The sequence below is a fragment of the Sceloporus undulatus genome, chromosome 6, assembly GCF_019175285.1.
Source record: "Sceloporus undulatus isolate JIND9_A2432 ecotype Alabama chromosome 6, SceUnd_v1.1, whole genome shotgun sequence".
Classification (NCBI taxonomy): Eukaryota; Metazoa; Chordata; class Lepidosauria; order Squamata; family Phrynosomatidae; genus Sceloporus; species Sceloporus undulatus.
The window spans coordinates 80,607,916-80,625,207 of NC_056527.1; the positions used below are offsets into that span (position 1 = coordinate 80,607,916).

General features: G+C 41.4%; 2 protein-coding genes across 3 annotated transcripts in view; both read right to left on the minus strand.

Moving 5' to 3' along the window:
• MAP3K3 (mitogen-activated protein kinase kinase kinase 3) overlaps positions 1–421 on the minus strand; it is a 47,842-nt gene extending 47,421 nt beyond the window's left edge. For both annotated transcript variants that reach the window (XM_042473125.1, XM_042473124.1), the window contains exon 1: positions 129–421. In XM_042473125.1, the coding sequence (XP_042329059.1) occupies positions 129–132 (4 nt within the window). In that variant the 5' untranslated portion in view covers positions 133–421. The remainder of the gene's footprint in view (positions 1–128) is intronic.
• Positions 422–4,952: 4,531 nt separating this feature from the next.
• Positions 4,953–16,970, minus strand: DCAF7 (DDB1 and CUL4 associated factor 7). The gene is made up of 7 exons (XM_042475844.1): positions 16,672–16,970; positions 12,608–12,766; positions 9,935–10,046; positions 8,154–8,272; positions 7,498–7,707; positions 6,546–6,663; positions 4,953–5,413 (listed from the first exon to the last, which is right to left on the minus strand). The coding sequence occupies exons 1-7, from the start codon at positions 16,807–16,809 to the stop codon at positions 5,241–5,243; spliced, it is 1,029 nt and encodes a 342-aa protein (XP_042331778.1). The 5' UTR covers positions 16,810–16,970; the 3' UTR covers positions 4,953–5,240.
• Positions 16,971–17,292: the final 322 nt, after the last annotated feature.

Genomic DNA, 17,292 nt, shown 5'->3' on the forward strand with positions numbered 1-17,292 from the left:
TTTGGACCAAGCTCTGGGCCCAACAACAAACTACAACTCCCAGAATTCCACTGCATGGAGCCAAGCCGATTATAGCGACCTCAAAGCGGATTATTTTTGCACAGTGTGGATGCATTGGCGCCTCTTACCCATCTTGATGGCGGCGGGGGCTCCTGAGGAGGAGATGTGAGCCGCCACTCCTTCCTTCCTTCCTTCCTTCCCTCCTTCCTTCCTTCCTCACAGCAACCACCTCCGCCGACGTCGCCGCCGCCGCTTCATTCCAAGGCCCTGGCTTCACACAGCTCCTTCCTGAGGCCCCGGAGGAGGAAAAGAAGAGGCGGCAGTAGCGGCGTCAGCTCCTCCCATGCCCGCCTTCCGTCGGCTCCTTCTACTTCTTCCTTCGGCGACGCTCAACACTGCTTCTCTGCGCGGGGAGAGATGGCTAGACTAGGCTCTGGCGGGCCGCGCATGCGCAGAGGGATATAGTGAGAGACAGCGCATGCGCGCCAAAGACAGAGACACCCGAGAGGAAAGAAGCGCATGCGCGAAGTGGGCCGTGCTCCATCCACTGTCAACAGCGAGGAGAGGCTCGGTCCAGCCAATCAGGAGACGTGTTTCTTTCAGCCGCCCCACGTGGCCCCCGGAGCTCGGACCTCCAAGTGTATACTGTATTTTAAAGTACGAGTGCGAAAATAAGGCTCCAGTGGCGCAGCGGTTAAATGCAGGCACTGCAGCCCCCCTCGCAGCCACAAGGTCGTGAGTTCGATCCCAGGTCAGGGCTCCAAGGTCTTCCTTCCGTTTCATCAGTAAAATGAGTGCCTTGTTGCGGTCAATTTGGCTTATACGTTGTAAACTGCTTAGGCTGCAGTGGTCCCCAAACTGTGCCCTTTAAGAAATTTGGGGACTTCAACTCCCAGAAGCCTCAGCCATGTTGGGCAATAGTCTGGGATTGTGGGAGATGAAGTCCAAAGTCCCATAGAGTACAGTCTGGGGACCACTGGTTTATGTATGGAATGTTAGTTCACTGATAAGAGGTATAGAAATGTACTACTCTTCCCTCCATATTTGCAGATTTGATTAATATGTTCTCTCTAGGAATATCTAGATCCTCCAATGCAACTCTATGGTTCACTTTAAGTGTTGCACTAAAGACCTAGAGGGAATACTCTACTAGGCCTTTGCAGCTCCTCCAGCACAGTTCTATGGTCCATGTCTGGCAGATGTTTTTGCTATTGGCAGTTTTTCTTGTGCCCCTAACCCTAGCCAATATCAAGAAGGGACAAGTGTATTTGCTGTTGCTACAACGTTGTTGCTGTGTGCCTTCAAGTCCTTTCCAACATGGCGACCCTCAGTTTTTCTTGGCAGGTTTCTTCAGAGGGGGTTTGCCATTGCTATCCTCTGAAGCTGAGAGAGTGTGACTTGCCCAAGGTCACCCAGTGGGTTTCACGATTCAAACCCTGGTCTCCAGACTCCTAATGCAACGCTGCCCCATATTTTGTGTGTCCAGGATACTCAGCTTAGAATAGACTATTATGATAGTCTTCTATCAATTCAGTATGTCAGTATTTTGATAAATCTACTAAACCCATGTGCTTTTTAAGGATTTTGTTTTAGTGCGCATACCCTGATAACCAATATAAACTTTTTACAAGTAGTCTATACATTTCTTATAGTGTTTCAAGAACCATTTGGATGGCTAGACGAAAGAGTGCAGCATCAATTACCTCAAATATTTAATCCATGGATGGAGGAATCTTTAGATGTACATACGTTTTGAACTTCGACAGAAGTATTAAGGAGGGAAAAATAAGGGATTACGAGAGAACAAAAAGATCTTATTTACTCCTACTAGCACATATTATTTCTTCCCAAGCTCCACACAAAGCTATTTATCCAACTCTCTTTGGCCTGTTACAGACTGCCAAAATAAAGCTGCTTTGGGTCTCTTTGGAGGTCTGCTGTTTAAATGATGGATGCATCCTAAGAATCCGGAAGCTGCACCAAAGCTGCACTCTAGTGCTTAGGAATGGAGTGTGGCTTTGGCACAACCTCCGGACTCTTAGGACCCAGGCATCATTTAAATAGCATACCTCCAAAGAGACCCAAAGCAGCTTTATTTTGGCAGTCTGTAACAGGCCTCAGTGTGCTTTTCTAAACCCCATTTTAGTATGAAAGAAAAGGTACAGAAGTGCGCAGAGTCTTATTGTAAATTGATGGATACTGATTTGCAAGTACATTCCTGACAGCATGAACCTTATTTAGAGCTTCAAATAGAAGTTTCATTACATCTTTACTTACATGTGTTTGCACAATGTTTTATTTTAGGACACTGGAGTATATTCTTGGTGTTGCATATTGATTTGAGATTTCAGGAAGCTAGGGAACCTGTGCGCATTTAAATCTCTTTTTTAACCCCCAGAAGTGAACTTTCAGCCAGGTAAGACAAACTGGTAGACGTTCACCTCAGTCTTCCCTGCTTTTTTTTTTTAATCACCATGAGTAATTTAGAAACGTCCCAGTTTTTATTAAAACGTAAGAAAGACAGAATACACAAAGGAGGGAAGGAGAAATGGAACAAATTAAAATGTACAGAGGAAGCAAGATCGGCATTTTTAAAAATTCCAGCATTCTACTTCAAACCTTTTAAAAAACCTTTAAATTTTTTACAGCGTTTCGATACAGTTTCCGGAAATCAGGGGATCAAAATCGAGCTAAAGTCCGTTTCGTTATAATTTCTTCATAAAAACCAAAAAGGGAATATTGCAACGAGTTAAACATTGTCTGCCACTTTAAAGAAAGATTAAATCTAGGCCGGTAACTACTTTATCCAACAATATTGGGTTTAAAATATATATTAAACACCTAAACCATAAGGGGAAAAAGCAAAGAGAAATATAAGTAAAGTCAGTGCTATTGCTTATTTGAAAGAACAGAGTTGGGGACTTTATAAAGTCATGCTACAAAGTTCACACCTTTAGGAAATCACATGAGAATACACAACATAAAGGTAACATCATACAGTTCAGTACAGGTTAGTAAAAAAAAAATCAGATCATATTAATTCATATCCTGTACATAAAGAACATCTTTGTTCCTTTGGAAAGAGATACCACAAATCAGTACTCGTCACTCAACCAGTCAACCAACATCTCCCCACACTGCTTTACAAATACATTACGTATATGTATGTTTTTGTTCTGTTCTGGAGTACATCCTTAACTGTACTCATGCCCATGGTCCACAAGCCTCAGACCAGTACTGTCCAGCCAACATAAACAAATTAAACTGAACATTTGGATTTAATCCTGTTTCTGGTTTCTGCAAGACCATAAACAATGTGTTTGTACTTCTGCATCTTAACTAGTGAAGTTCAGTGGATGAAGTGGGGAGAGGAGGAAAAAAGATGAGAAGTCAGCAGTTCGCTCTCACGCTACAGGTTTGTCTCAGGGCAAGAACTGGTATATCTTTAACAAAGACATTTATACATCAGTCACCACATTTCCCCACCACTGTACTCAAGTACTACAAAACAAATAATCAATAGGTTTGTCACATGTCCTTTCGTCTCACTATGTACATCGCTGCTGATTATATCTGAATAGGTCTTTTTACCGTGCCTCGTGTTATCATGGAAAAATGGTATAATGGAAACCATTTCTGCTCTCCTCTCTGAACTATGGGGAAGCCATCCTTTTGAGAAGGCAGTGGAAAAATCATAAATACATTCAATATTTAACATGTGAGAGAAAATGTGCACAAACAGATAGAACTACTGAAGCTTTAGCATACTTAATATGGGAATAAGAAGCATTATCCCAATATGTCTACAGAAGAGAAGCTCAGATATTTTGTAATGAATTACATGAATTGAGTCATATTATTGTTTTAAGAAAAATAGTGCAACCCCATATTTAACAGCAAGTCCCAACACTTATACTAGGTGTATTTTCCATGCTACCTCAGGAAAGCCATTTTGCATTGCTCTAGATACACCCCACTGCGGAAGTAAATGGGATAAAATTGAATGCAACAGTTCTTTTAGGAAAATGATTGCTGCCTCTCAGATTAAATAAGATTATCTATGGTGGAAGAACTTCTTATATTTTGGTGAGAGGCATAGATGGATAAGGGATTGCAATGCACACTTAGTGCAAAATTGTAGATGAAAATTCTCCAATTAGATGGTAGGCACTATAGCTTCTGAGGAGGCTGTTATAGAGAAAGGAGAGCAGGAAAGAAATTATAGTAACATATTTCATGTAGGTTAAAACTTCACTCTGGGATATTTCTGCAAGAGCCCTGTGTATTCTGTGACATCTTCTGAAACATCCACAAATCCCCCCTTATAGCTGGACATGTTTAAAGAGAAACAGATCTTTATTTATGGAGAGTGCCCTTATCAAGAATCACCCCTAGTATCAACAGATACAACAGACAGAAAGAAACTAAGAATATAGAAAGTTAGTTTTGTATCCCTTCACTAGAACTTTGAACAGTGTTATGAGGCATCTAAGAGCAGTAATAAATTATTTCTGAACTGATTTAAACGGGCCTTTGCACCACCCCCGTCATGTGCTAGTGGTTGGCCGGGGATGCAGCGTCCATACCGGCTTCACCCCTAGCATGTGATGGGGGCGTCAAAATGGCGGCGCCTTGTACACACAGGCGCTGCCATTTTGACGCAACAGATGCGTAGCATCCGCATGTCCCGTTGCACTGGCAACATAACAAGTGTGTCATTTGTGCATTTGGGCGTCGCAAGTGCGACGCAAAAAGAACCCATTTTTGCGGGTTCTTTTTCCGCCGCCGTGAAGCCTCGCCGTTTGGCAGCTGAGGCTTCCCGCCGGCAGAAATGGAGGCGGCAGCAGACCACCCTTTTGGGGTGGTCTGTATCCCGCCTTTGCTAAGATATTACTGTTACTGCAAGTAAGAACCATTGCTAAGTTAATACAAATGCTCAACACAAACAGCTGTCATATATACATAACTTTAATTGAAAGCAATAATAAAATCCCAAAAGGTCAGAAAGGCTCAGCATATCCCTGCAATTTTAAATTATTGTAGTGGGAGGGGGTGGGAGAGAGAGAGAGAGCGAGAGAAAGGGAGAAGTTAGTAAAATATACCCATCAACTCCACTTGTGTGTCTTCCTAGAATAAGTTCAAAAGAGCTTGTGACACTGTCTAAATGCAGTTTTGTTCTGAACTTTAGAAGCAGGGAAATACTACAATCCTGCTCCATTTTCCATATGGTTCACATGTTTTTACACTCTCAAGATTTCCAGACAGTTGTTGTAACAGATAGCTATCCAGTCCGGCTGCGTTGATGCCCATTGCACATTGTTGATTTCTCCTTCCGCTGTGTAAGCCAAGATTGGGTCCTCAATGGCACGAGGCATTTGCTGGATATCCCAAATAAGTGCTTGATGGTCATCCGCTGCCAAAACCAAAATGCAGAATTAGAGCTAAGAAAAATATTTCCCCCCCAAAATGTTTAGCAGCCCCTGTAGTCAGAAGTATAACAGAAAGGAATGTACAAATAAATAAATCAAAATGCATTGCTCATTTTATATACTAGTTTTTCCACTGTATTTTTGCAAAAGAAGTATCACAAACAAGAAAGATTAGGCTGCTATGCAACAGCTATCCATATGTTAGGGGGTTATTGTTATTTTTTACTTACAACTGTAGCAATTCTCCTTTTAGCAAAGTTCTTAACATTAAAATTGTGTTGTTGTATCTGCTTCAAAATTATTATAACAAATCTATTACATTTGGTACTAACGAGACATACATCCAGTTATTTTAACATCTAAAACATGTGTCATTACCCCTCAAGATTTGTTTTCCACAGAATCATATAATTGGAAGAGGCCAATAAATTAAACCAATTTTCTACATAATAGTTCACTTCTACCACCTACATTTTATATTCTATTATTTTCTCTATTACTTCATAAAATGCTAATTATAACTGACTTACTTAGGGGGAACAATTATTTTTTATGCTAAAGATGAAGTAAATGAAAGCCAGAATCTGGATTAGAGAAAAACAAAAGATAAATCAACTATGGGGTGGAACAGACAGCTGGCCATGATTAAGCTGGGACCACACAGCCCACTCCCCAAGCAGAGCCCTGCCACAGGTCCCAAGCCACATGCCGCAGGAGTCAGATTAAAACGGCTCCCTTTTCATCCAGTTTTTTGGACCAGTGTGTGGTGTCAGAGCAGCTTCTGGCCACTTTAGGAATGTGTGCCACCTAAACACCATGCCCCCAAAGCAGCTGGGAGCTGCTTCATTTGGCCCTTGTGTTCTGGACCTATAACACACAAACCAAGCAAACTATGGTTATGTAATGTGCATAACTTGGACTACAATCCTATATTCACATGACTATAAATGACATCTATAGAATGTCTGAAATAACATGCATTGGACTGAATTCAGCGAGGCAATCCACTTCTGTTTAAATAATGTGGGTAACTCAGAACTTGCTCTAATTTAAGAAAGAATGACAAACACCCAACAATCCTTTTAGGGGAAAGTGACAACAATAATCCATGTTTACCTGCTGTACAGATATGACATGAAGAGTGTGGTGCCCAGGCAATGCCATTCACACATGCTCTGTGGTTGTTCAGTCTGGCAACAGGTGTACAAGGAACTCTGACGTCCAGAATTACAACCTTGGAAGAGAAAACAAATAATATAAAAAATAATGCTAGAAAAATAAGCTTAGGGAAAGAAAATGAAATACATGATTTGAAGCCATGCACAAAAACTTTTACATTACACAGACTAACCTCTTTAGAAACTGAAGTATTCATATTTAATCTCATTTTTTCAAGGGAGTACATCCTTGCCATGTACACTTCTCTTTTAATAAGCAACAAATATTACCTCAGTGCAAATCAACATATGAAATGCTTTATCTCTGTGTTACTTCAGTTAACAATGGCAGAAATTAACACAAAACTGTTATTTTAAAATAGATCCCTTATTTTGAAGCATACTAGCTCATGAGACTAAGTAATACAATGCAAGCAGGTCATTTCAGCAAAATTAATTAGATCGGCCAGTCCACCCTCACAGCCAAAATGATAGTAAAAGTGATAAAGTGAAGACTGCCCTCAGGGTAATGACTCGTTCCTATTTAAGCTTTCTCACTTAGCATCCCAGTACAGTTAGTAACCTTCACTTAATATAAACTAGGAGAGAGAAACGTTTGGCCCTCCAGATGTTTTGAGTTACAACTGCCATAATACCCAATCATTGACCATTTAGAGATACAGGCCTGATGGAGTTGCATGTCTGTTGGGTGTCACTCCAGCTGTAAACACATGCACCTCACTATATGCTACAGTGTGCTGACAAGATGGCTATAAGAAAAAATGGTATCCCCATGCCTTTCGCATATAGCCAGAAAATCTTGTTAAAGACTAAGAACCTATGTATTAGTGCAGTGTCAGTACTGTCTAGGCATGACATATGCTGGATGCCCTCACAGAACACAGTCTTACCTCCATGCCATCCATTGCCATTGTTGCAAGATAATTGGGGTCCTGCTTATTCCAGCAAAGGCGGAGCAAAGGATGGTGCTGAGGATCCTCATAGATAATAGTGCTGTGCTCCAAGTGACGCAAGTCAAACATTCTTACTGAGCCATCAGCACCAACAGAGGCAAACATGTCTCTCCCACCTCCTGCACGGCTGAATGCAATATCATATACCTACTCAGGGCAGAAAAAGAAAAAAGACAAAACATAATTATGTTGCCTTCTATACTAAGACTTTGCTCCACACTAGCTTTTTGTACAAATGCAGAAACGTAGAAGGTACGTGAGACAACTTTCTTGCTTTAGATAAACAAAATACTAACTACACATTACAGCAGCTGACAAAGGCCTCCCCCCCCAATCAAATGTTTGTGAAACAATTTCTCGGGACTATTATCTTTCCCTCTATTTGCAAAATGCTTTACTTGGGTGTATCCACTTTCTATAACTAATGAATAATCATGAAAGGAAAAGCTGAACTTATTTCTGGAATGCTAACAGTATCTCCATAACCCTCCTTGACAGAGACATCAATAGTCCCATTTTATAGATTGGAAAACATTTTGCAAGGTCCACATGTGTGATATGTCCCTGTGGAGAAAAGAAAAGTGCACCATCACCTCTTTATCATGAGCTATCAGCTGGGTCTTGACATGGCCGGACACCAAATTCACTCTTCCCAAGACCTGACCAGTTTCCAAGCCCCAGATGGTGCAAGTTGTGTCAATACTAGAGGTACCTAAGGCAGGAAGAAGGCAAAAACACTTATATTAAGAATTCTTCTTTGGCGTCATAATCACACAACAATTAAACACTATTTGTAATAAGAGACAAAGAAAAAAGCCTAGTCTCTCCAATTTGTGCTTTACAGAAAGAGCTGCCTAGATGCATCTGAGATACTGCTAATATATTCTGCTTTAAAAGACAGTAAAAGTATCAGTTACGGCACTTAAATCAAAATGCCCAATTTTAAAGTGAGGAATTAAAATTATTGTACCTTTTCTGAAACTGCATGGAATGCCAATTAATCACCTAAAATATGAATCTCTATTCCTCCAAATACTATTGAATTACAACTCCATCATCCCTGACAACTGACTATGCTATTTTCCTATCCCTGGGTTAAAGTTGTAGTAGAAGAATTGGCTAGATTATGTCAATTAAAAAGAAATGTTATAGATCAATAAAATTCTTCTAATCCATATTATCCTATAATAAACATTAAGTGCACTTAGATTATGTTTGAATAACATCCACAACATTAAATAATATATAGAACTGTTAAAAAAAGGAAGCCTAGAAGAGATGCATCAGATATAATTGTGGTTATGGTGAAAAACAGTGCCTGCTCATAAATTAAGAGAAAGAGAGAGGGAGGGTGAGATGAGGAGGAGGAGGTGTGCTTCTCCCATGCCAACTCCTGCAGAGTCTTAAATGAACCCATTATACGATTATAAAAGCTAGGTTTCCATCTTCACAAAGGCATGATTGCCTTCATGGCATATTTGAACACAGTCAAATAGACTAGCTGCTATCTCACTAGTCAACTAACCAACATGTAGCTATAGAAAAGGCTAAATTGATCAAAGGGAAAATTAATAAAGCTCAGAGTGGTTCTCATGGATTCCATCAGGATTCTCATTTGCTTCATTTATTATCTGTTTACATGTATCTGAGAAGTATAGGAAGCAAATAGTGGTCATTAAATGTAGGAATTGGTCTACGAGAGAATTGCATTTTGGACAATATAATTCAGCAACAAAGCCTGATTCAAGCCTTTTAGTTTATGTGCAACATGAGTAGTGCCAGTTTCTCATTGCCTATGCAATAGCCATTATAGTCCCTGTTCAGTTCATTTATAGAATCATACAATCATTGAATCACAGACTTGGAAGAGACCACAAGGGCCATCCAGTCCAACCCCTGCCATGCAGGATCTCTCAATCAAAGCATACCCGACAGATGACCATCCAGCCTCTGCTTAAAGATCTCCAAGTTAGGAGACTCCAGTACACTCCGAGGAAGTGTGAAAGACAGTTCTTGACTTACAGTATTTATTTACTTACTTATTTAATAAATAGTCACTTGACTAGTGATACTAGTAATATTTTTGATCTTAAAGAGATTCCACCTCAACATTAGGAGGAACCTCCTGACAGTAAGTTGTTTATTACCTGGAAAAGTACTCCAGGTTCAAAGAACTAGAGCAACCTCTTCCAAGTCTAAATGCAATTCCTTATACAGTATTGTATTAGGAAGAAATGACAGCAAAATGACCTTCATGAAACAGCGATCCACCAACAGCCATTTTATCACCTTTAGCTATATTTAGACTGGCAAATGTTATCTATTTTCATCATTCTACCAACAGCACCCTGCAAAATTAACGTTTCACTCTTACCTAATAGATAAGGATCTACTTCGTTCCAATCAAAGGATGTCAATGGAGCACAAAAGTCAGAATTCTTATTGTTGTTCAATAAACACTCTAGTCTGGTCTCTGTTTCACCCACCTGTAATAAGAGATGCAAACATATTAGTAATAGTAATAAAATTTATTCGGTCTTTGACCAGTATAAAAACAAGAGGTGCCATACCAAATTTACTTGCTTGTCTAAAGTAATGTAAACCCTCAAATGCATAGCTTAGGGGAAAGCCATTTCTCTGTCTTACATTCTAGAGCAGTGATGGTGAACCTTTTGGAGGCCGAGTGCCCAAATTGCAACCCAAAACCCACTTATTAACTGCAAAGTGCCATGTCCCTCTGGCTTTCTAGTAACAAACTCTGGCAAACTCTGTGCTGGGGCGACAGCACATGTGCCCACAGACAGGGCTCTGAGTGCCACCTCTGGCACATGTGCCATAGGTTCGCCATCACTGTTCTAGAGTCATTTTTCTTCATCTAAAAGGGCAATCTTCTTTCTTTCTTTCATGGTTTAAGCACTGGATGAAGACTCTGGAGACCAGGGTTCAAATCTACACTCAGCCATGAAAACCCACTGGATGACCCTGGCCAAGTCACATTCTCTCAGCCTCAGAGGAAGTCTGAATCCCTTTGAACAAATTTTGCTATGATTGGTTCAACTTAGGGATGCCACAAGTTAGAAACAACTTGATGGAACAAAACAACAAAGGTTAATGCACTCATCATTCAAATTAGGTTTAACAAAGGCTTGGCTACATTTAACAGAAATATAAATACCTTAACCTTTGTTTCTGAAAAGTAGTTAGCCAGCCAGTCATTGTAATTATGAAAAATACACTGGCTTTGTGAGGGAATTTCCACTGACTTATTAGATGTTTTAATAAGCACGGTTTTCAACTGCTCTATAATGAAGGTCATATACTATCACATCTGAAATTCGGTATCTCACAAGATTGGACATACAGAAGAGAGGACATAATGTTACATTCCATGTTCCTGAGGTCAAGAAAATGAATAAACATATTATCATGACTATCAGATTATAATTAAGACAGCAGGCAAACTGATTTGTATTTCCCCTTTTATATGTCACAGTGAGCTAACTTAGGCTTGTGGAATCCACTTTGTTTTTTATTATGAAACCCTACAGCAGTCACTTGTAGCACAGGCTTCACAAGTACCATCAATGACAGATACCGCAGCTCCAAGTAAAAATATACAATGTACAATGACGAACTGTAGCTGCAAAGACTCCTTAACAAAGTCCATACGTTCAGTGCATTTTTAGTTTAGCTGGATCTGTGTTCTACAGCTATATATAATATAGGAATAAATGATGGCACTTAATTGCTACAGCTGCTTCTTTACTTAATGTTTTCTCTGGAACTGACTTGCTTCAATTCTTTGTTATTATAGAGAATCTAGATACCTTTACCTAACCACTGTATTCCCGAATTTTCTTCAGTTGTCCTCCCATCTTTTGTCAGATTAGATTTATACTATTTTTTTCCAACCTACAACAACTGTCCCTAAAATATAGTCTATTTCCCCACTACTTGGAAACAGCTCCAGCTGCTACCCTCCTCTGTACCCTCAGATTATTACTGATGCTCTATTGCACAAATGTACAAAAAAGAAAGGAAAAAAGACCCAACAACTCTACTACACAGCCTCTTCTGCCATTATAAATAGATGCTTTGAATTTAAACCTTGTTTAGATTCTGTTCACAGGCGAAAGTCAAAGTGTGTAAAAAAATGAAATCAGTGGTGTCAAATACAACTCATAACTGTAACTTCTCAAAACTCCTTCAGCAAAACAGAAGCTTTCCCCTTTCATACCAGTCTTCCTCCCTACACCCATCAATGGTCTTCACTTTGTAGGTTTTTTTGTCTTATCCAGCGGCTAAAGATCATAGACTGCAAGTAACTTACTGCACTTTTAGTGCTTTTACTGGCACCCTCTTCTTTCTTACCTAGCTTTCATCCCTTCTTCTCTCCACACCAGAACTATCACCTCTGCACCCAGCAGTCTTGGATTTGCTAAACAGAATGTTTATGCTTAGATTGGGGAGTTACCCTTGATGAATTGTAAAAAACCTAAACAGACTGTAACTTGGGAAGAGTAGTAGAAACCCAGCAATATTAAGTATATTGGGACCTAACTATAGTGCTGGCAATGGGAATGCTAACAGTGATGAAATGTACTTTAAATGCTTTGTGGAACCACCACTTTAACTCCATTTAACTACACTACAAATCAGCAATATTTCACCTGTTTAAGAATCACATTATGGAAAAGAACCATGAGGGTAATTACCATAATTACAGTCTATTTAACAGCCATAACACATTGGTTTGTTTCCTTAACCTCAAAAACAACATATTCCTCCTTGTATGTGCTACATTTTGAAAAGTATAGTTCTATAATCCCCTTTGAATTCTAGTGAATTACACAGATATTTTGGTACAGGTAGTTTAAGGACAACTATTATACACAAAATTGTCCAACAAAATACATAACACAAAACCATTGCATTTGTCCTTTGGTAGGCAAAATATCATGCTTTTCTGCCACTTATAATATTCCCAAGGCTTCACTGGTGATTCTAGGCTACCCCCCAAAAAAGACCTTCTGAACAGCCAACTTACTCTCCATACACGCAGGTAGTCACCACTGGTTGCCAAAAGGTCTGGATAAACCCCTTTGGTATCTGGGATCCACATGAGCTTGGTAGTAGGATATGGGTGGTCAAAGGTATTCCTGCAGATGAATTCTGAGCTTTCTTCATCCAGTCCAACAAGCTGAACCTACAAAAAGCAACAACAACAACAACAACACAAACAGTTATTCTGCTTCATTGTTCTGTCCACATAATTTAGGTTTCAAGGAACAAGCAGACCACCAAATTGACTACGCTATTAAGGAAATTTGCAGAAGACCCATTAAAACAAACTCCGTTGTTTGGTTATGTTGGATTTTCCAAAAGTAAATTGATCACATAGTCTACCATTACTAAAATTTTAAACAAACACACACACATTGTTGTTGCTGTTGAATATGATGATGTTTTATGCCAATGGACCGAAACTTTGGCCTGTTACAGACTGCCAAAATAAAGCTGCTTCGGGTCTCTTTGGAGGTCTGCTGTTTAAATGATGCATGCATCCTAAGAATCTGGAAGCTGCACCAAAGCTGCACTCCAGTGCTTAGGAATGGAGTGTGGCTTTGGTGCGACCTCCGGACTCTTAGGACCCATGCATCATTTAAATAGCATACCTCCAAAGAGACCTGATGCAGCTTTATTTATTTACAGGCAGTCTGTAACAGGCCTTAGTATCAGCAAAAGAAGCAAAGAAGAAGCTTTAGCTACTTAGCAGGCATAAGGTATGTTTCCATGGTGGGACTTTAAAGTGTAAAGAGTATGCTTCCCTCACACTTTTATGGAGGTTCCAGATGATATTGCCATTTGCCTGTTACAGACTGCCAAAATAAAGCTGCTTTGGGTCTCTTTGGAGGTATGCTGTTTAAATGATGCATGCACCCTAAGAATCCGGAAGCTGTACCAAAGCTGCCCTCCAGTGCTTAGGAATGGAGTGTGGCTTTGGCGCGACCTCCAGACTCTTAGGACCCATGCATCATTTAAATAGCATACCTCCAAAGAGACCCAAAGCAGCTTTATTTTGGCAGTCTGTAACAGGCCATTGATTTCTTATCTTTCTGTGTCTTCCAAGTATGTCTCCCCTCCTTATCACTGAAAACCCATTAAGAAGAGAATGAGCAGAATTGCAGTGCAGTATCTTTATAGTGTAGACAAAAAAAGTGTGATAGAATGATTGGAAGGTGTTCTGCGCAAGACAATTAGATGGCATGTTGCGGACAACCTTTCCCCCCACCCCAATCACTTACATTTATAGTTTCAGAGCTATTTCTGTCCTATACAGTGTAGAAGAAAACTGTGCTTTTCCCCTAAATTTTATCTCTTTCTGTCTCCTTAAATCCTATCTTTACACATCGCATACACAGGTATCTGAAAACACTGGTGTCATTAAAAATACCTCTTGCATTTTGTTCTCTGCACTAGTTCAACAACCTTTTACTCCCAGAGAGCATGCCAGCTGTCATAAGCATGACCCCCCCCCCCAACCCCTGGCAATTCACAACTTAATTAAAGGATCCAACTATACTGTTTACTTGTACATTTATAAATTACAGAATTCAGAGTTAATGAAATACAAGCACTGAGGAAAAATTAAAGTATGCTCGCTTAGTGCAAGGCTTTCTTTTAAAACATCAGTGTAAGTGAAGGGAATTTGGTGCTCCTGAAGTTTCTTGTGCAGGGACATGGGGTAAAGACAGTTTGTTTTTGGTTCCAACTTCAGAGTAAGCTTGACTGGTGAAGAGAGAATATGATAAAACTGTAATCCTAGCACCCACTTAAAAACAAACCATTTTACAGATGAAATATTGGTTCATTTGCAGCTGGCAGATTACAGCTATGTATCTTTAAACTGATATGCCGTATTAGGAAGAAGTCAAAGATTCCTGAAATCAGCAGCAGCAACCAGAAACAAAAGGAATGAGGCAATGCAGGAGTTAGTCTTTGGGCCCAAACAGACAGGCCAAAATAAAGCTGCTTCGGGTCACTTTGGAGGTATGCTGTTTAAATGACACATACATCTTAAGAGGCCAGAAGCTGCACCAAAGCTTCACTCCAGTGCTTAGGACTGGACCTAAGCTTTGGTGTGGCGTCCGGCCTCTTAGGATGCATGTAGTATTTAAACAGTATCCTTCCAAAGTGACCTGAAGCAGCTTTATTTTGGCTTGTCTGTTCGGGGCTTTCCTTAGCAGACAAGCAAGACAGAGAGCATGAAGGAGAATAGAAGAGAGCCACTCTGGCTGCTTCATTTGGTGGGAAAAGATCAACATAGGCAGTAATACCTAGAGAGGCTCAAAATCATGCCAAGCTTCATGGACACACAAAAGCATACTCAAATCTATTTTTGCCATGTTGAGGCTTGGCATAGGTTAAAGACCCTCTCCTGCCTGTTAGGTCCTGAGAAGCAGCTGGTTCAAAATAGCCATCATATGGGGTTGAGAAGGGGAGGGCAAAGAGCAACACTAACCGGGCATCTTTAATAAACTTCCATGAATGAATGGGTACAACTATGGACCAAAGAACCTACTGTATATACCTGACTATAAGTCAGTCTCATGTTTAAATCGAGGGCCGGTTTTAGGGCCAAAATGATGGATTTTGCCACGACCTGTGGATCATGTAAAACATGGAAGCTCCTTTAGCGCGTGTGTATGTGGCAAGAAAGACTCTCATTGAGGCTTTTTGCTTCGGCGTTTCAGCCTTCACAGGCAGGAGAGGGACACTGTTTGTTTGTTTGTTTAAAAGCAACCAATCACCCAGGAGAGAAATAAACCACTTTCCTTTCTGCGTGGGGAAATCTGAAAGAGCTGCTGTCACATTACCATACTGACATGTAAATAGGTTGACCTGAGATTTTGGGGCCAATTTTTGGGCATAGACTAGTATATTCGGTAATCTCAAAGGAACTTGTATCAGTCCCAAATGTGGACAGGCACCTAGAGGTGTGTGTTGCCCTCCAAAGTACCAGAGCGTCTCAACTGTGGAGAATGGATATATACAGATAGATCTTGTAGCACCTTTGAGACTAACTGTAAGAGAGAAGTTGGCAGCATGAGCTTTCCTAGACTAGAGCCTACTTACCGGAGAGTAGACTGCAAGTCAGATGATCAGTTTCAATGGGAAAGAAAGTAAACTTGTCACTAATGGGGGCATATCTCCATATCGCAGCCATAGCAGCCGTGGTGACACTTTCCATCCGACACAATAACGGGATTTGGATTTGGAGCGGTGTTTTGTCCTACAAGGTTCTCTAGTGCCCTTCCATGAACTGCGGCATCAGATCTCTCTAAGGCTACATCCGCACTGCAGGAATGACCCAGTTAGACGCCGCTTTAACTGCTATGGAATGCTGGGAACTATACACTGTTGTGGCACTAGAGCTGAAACACTTCAGTTGGACACCACTAACTGCTATGGAATGCTGGAAAGCTTAGTTTGCTGTGGCACCTGAGCAGAAGCAAACCCTTTTGACACTGCTTCAACTGCCATGGCTCCTTGCTTTAGAACAGTGGTCCCCAAACTGTGCCCTTTGAGAGATATTATTTGGACTACAACTCCCAGAAGCCTCAGCCATGTTGGCCAACAGTCTGGGATTCTGGGAGCTGAAGTCCAAAATCCCTTCAAGAGCACAGTTTGGGGACCATTGCTTTACAATGCTGGGGACTGTAGTAGAAATAAGGTCCAAAACACACTGCAGCAATAATCCAGTTTGAGACCGCTTTAACTGCCCTGGCTCAGTGCTAGGGAATCATGGGAACTGTAGTTCCGAGAGACATGGAGCCCTCTCTGCCAGAGAGAGCCCTGGGGCCACAATAAACTACAATTCCCAGGGTTCCCTAGGACTGAGCCAGGACAGCTAAAGCGGCCTCACACCGGATCATTTCCTCCTCGCGGATGCTGCCTGAGTGCCCTTAATTAAGCCTCCCTTCCCGAGGTGCCGCAGGATGGAGACGCGGCGGTTAAAACGGTATCGAACCGCGTCTAGTGCAGACGCGCCTCGGGGAGAGAACGCCTCCTTTCCCGACCCCAGAGCCCTCTCCCTCCCCTGCCGCCTACTTTATTATTGTACTCCTCCACGAAGCTGCCCAGCGCCAGCCTGAAGCGCTTGTCGGGCCTGACGCTCCAGTTCATGGCGTAGACGGTCCATGGCGCCTCGTACTTGTAGATCTCCTTGCGCTTCCCGTGCAGCGACATGGCGCCAGGGAAGACCGAGGACGCCTCCTCCTCCTCCGCCGCCTCACCAAGGCCTCCTCACTCCGCGGCGGCACTGGCTCTCCCTTCTCTTCCCTCGCACACAGCGACTACTACGGCAGCAGGGCCCACTCCCCCGTCCACCGACTCCTGTTCAAATTCCCCACGCCCATTGGCTGACGGCGACGCCACTCCGCGACAATCCCGCTCCTCATTGGTCCCCTCTAGCGCCTGCCCCATTCAGTCCCTCCCCCCACAGAGGGGATCTTTTATACTATTAGCTGAGGGAGCTGTCGCTCTGGGTTAAAGCCCGCCTCTCCGGCAAAATTTCAACGCATCAGGATGAGGCAGCTACCAAAAAAAACATAGAGAGAGAAATAGATAGAGGTAAAAGAGCAAGTGAAAGTTGAGAGGTTTCAGTCACTGCTGCAGTTAATAATAATAATAATAATAATAATAATAATAATAATAATAATAATAATAATA

Bases quoted from the DNA above. Each gene is read 5' to 3' on its own strand.
- DCAF7 (XM_042475844.1), bottom strand. From the start codon at position 16,809: ATGTCGCTGCACGGGAAGCGCAAGGAGATCTACAAGTACGAGGCGCCA. The intron at 12,767-16,671 runs GTAGGCGGCAGG...TGCTTTTTGTAG, and splicing joins TGGAGGAGTACAATAATAAA to GTTCAGCTTGTTGGACTGGA. The intron at 7,708-8,153 runs GTGATGGTGCAC...TGCCCTGAGTAG, and splicing joins TGATAGCTCATGATAAAGAG to GTATATGATATTGCATTCAG.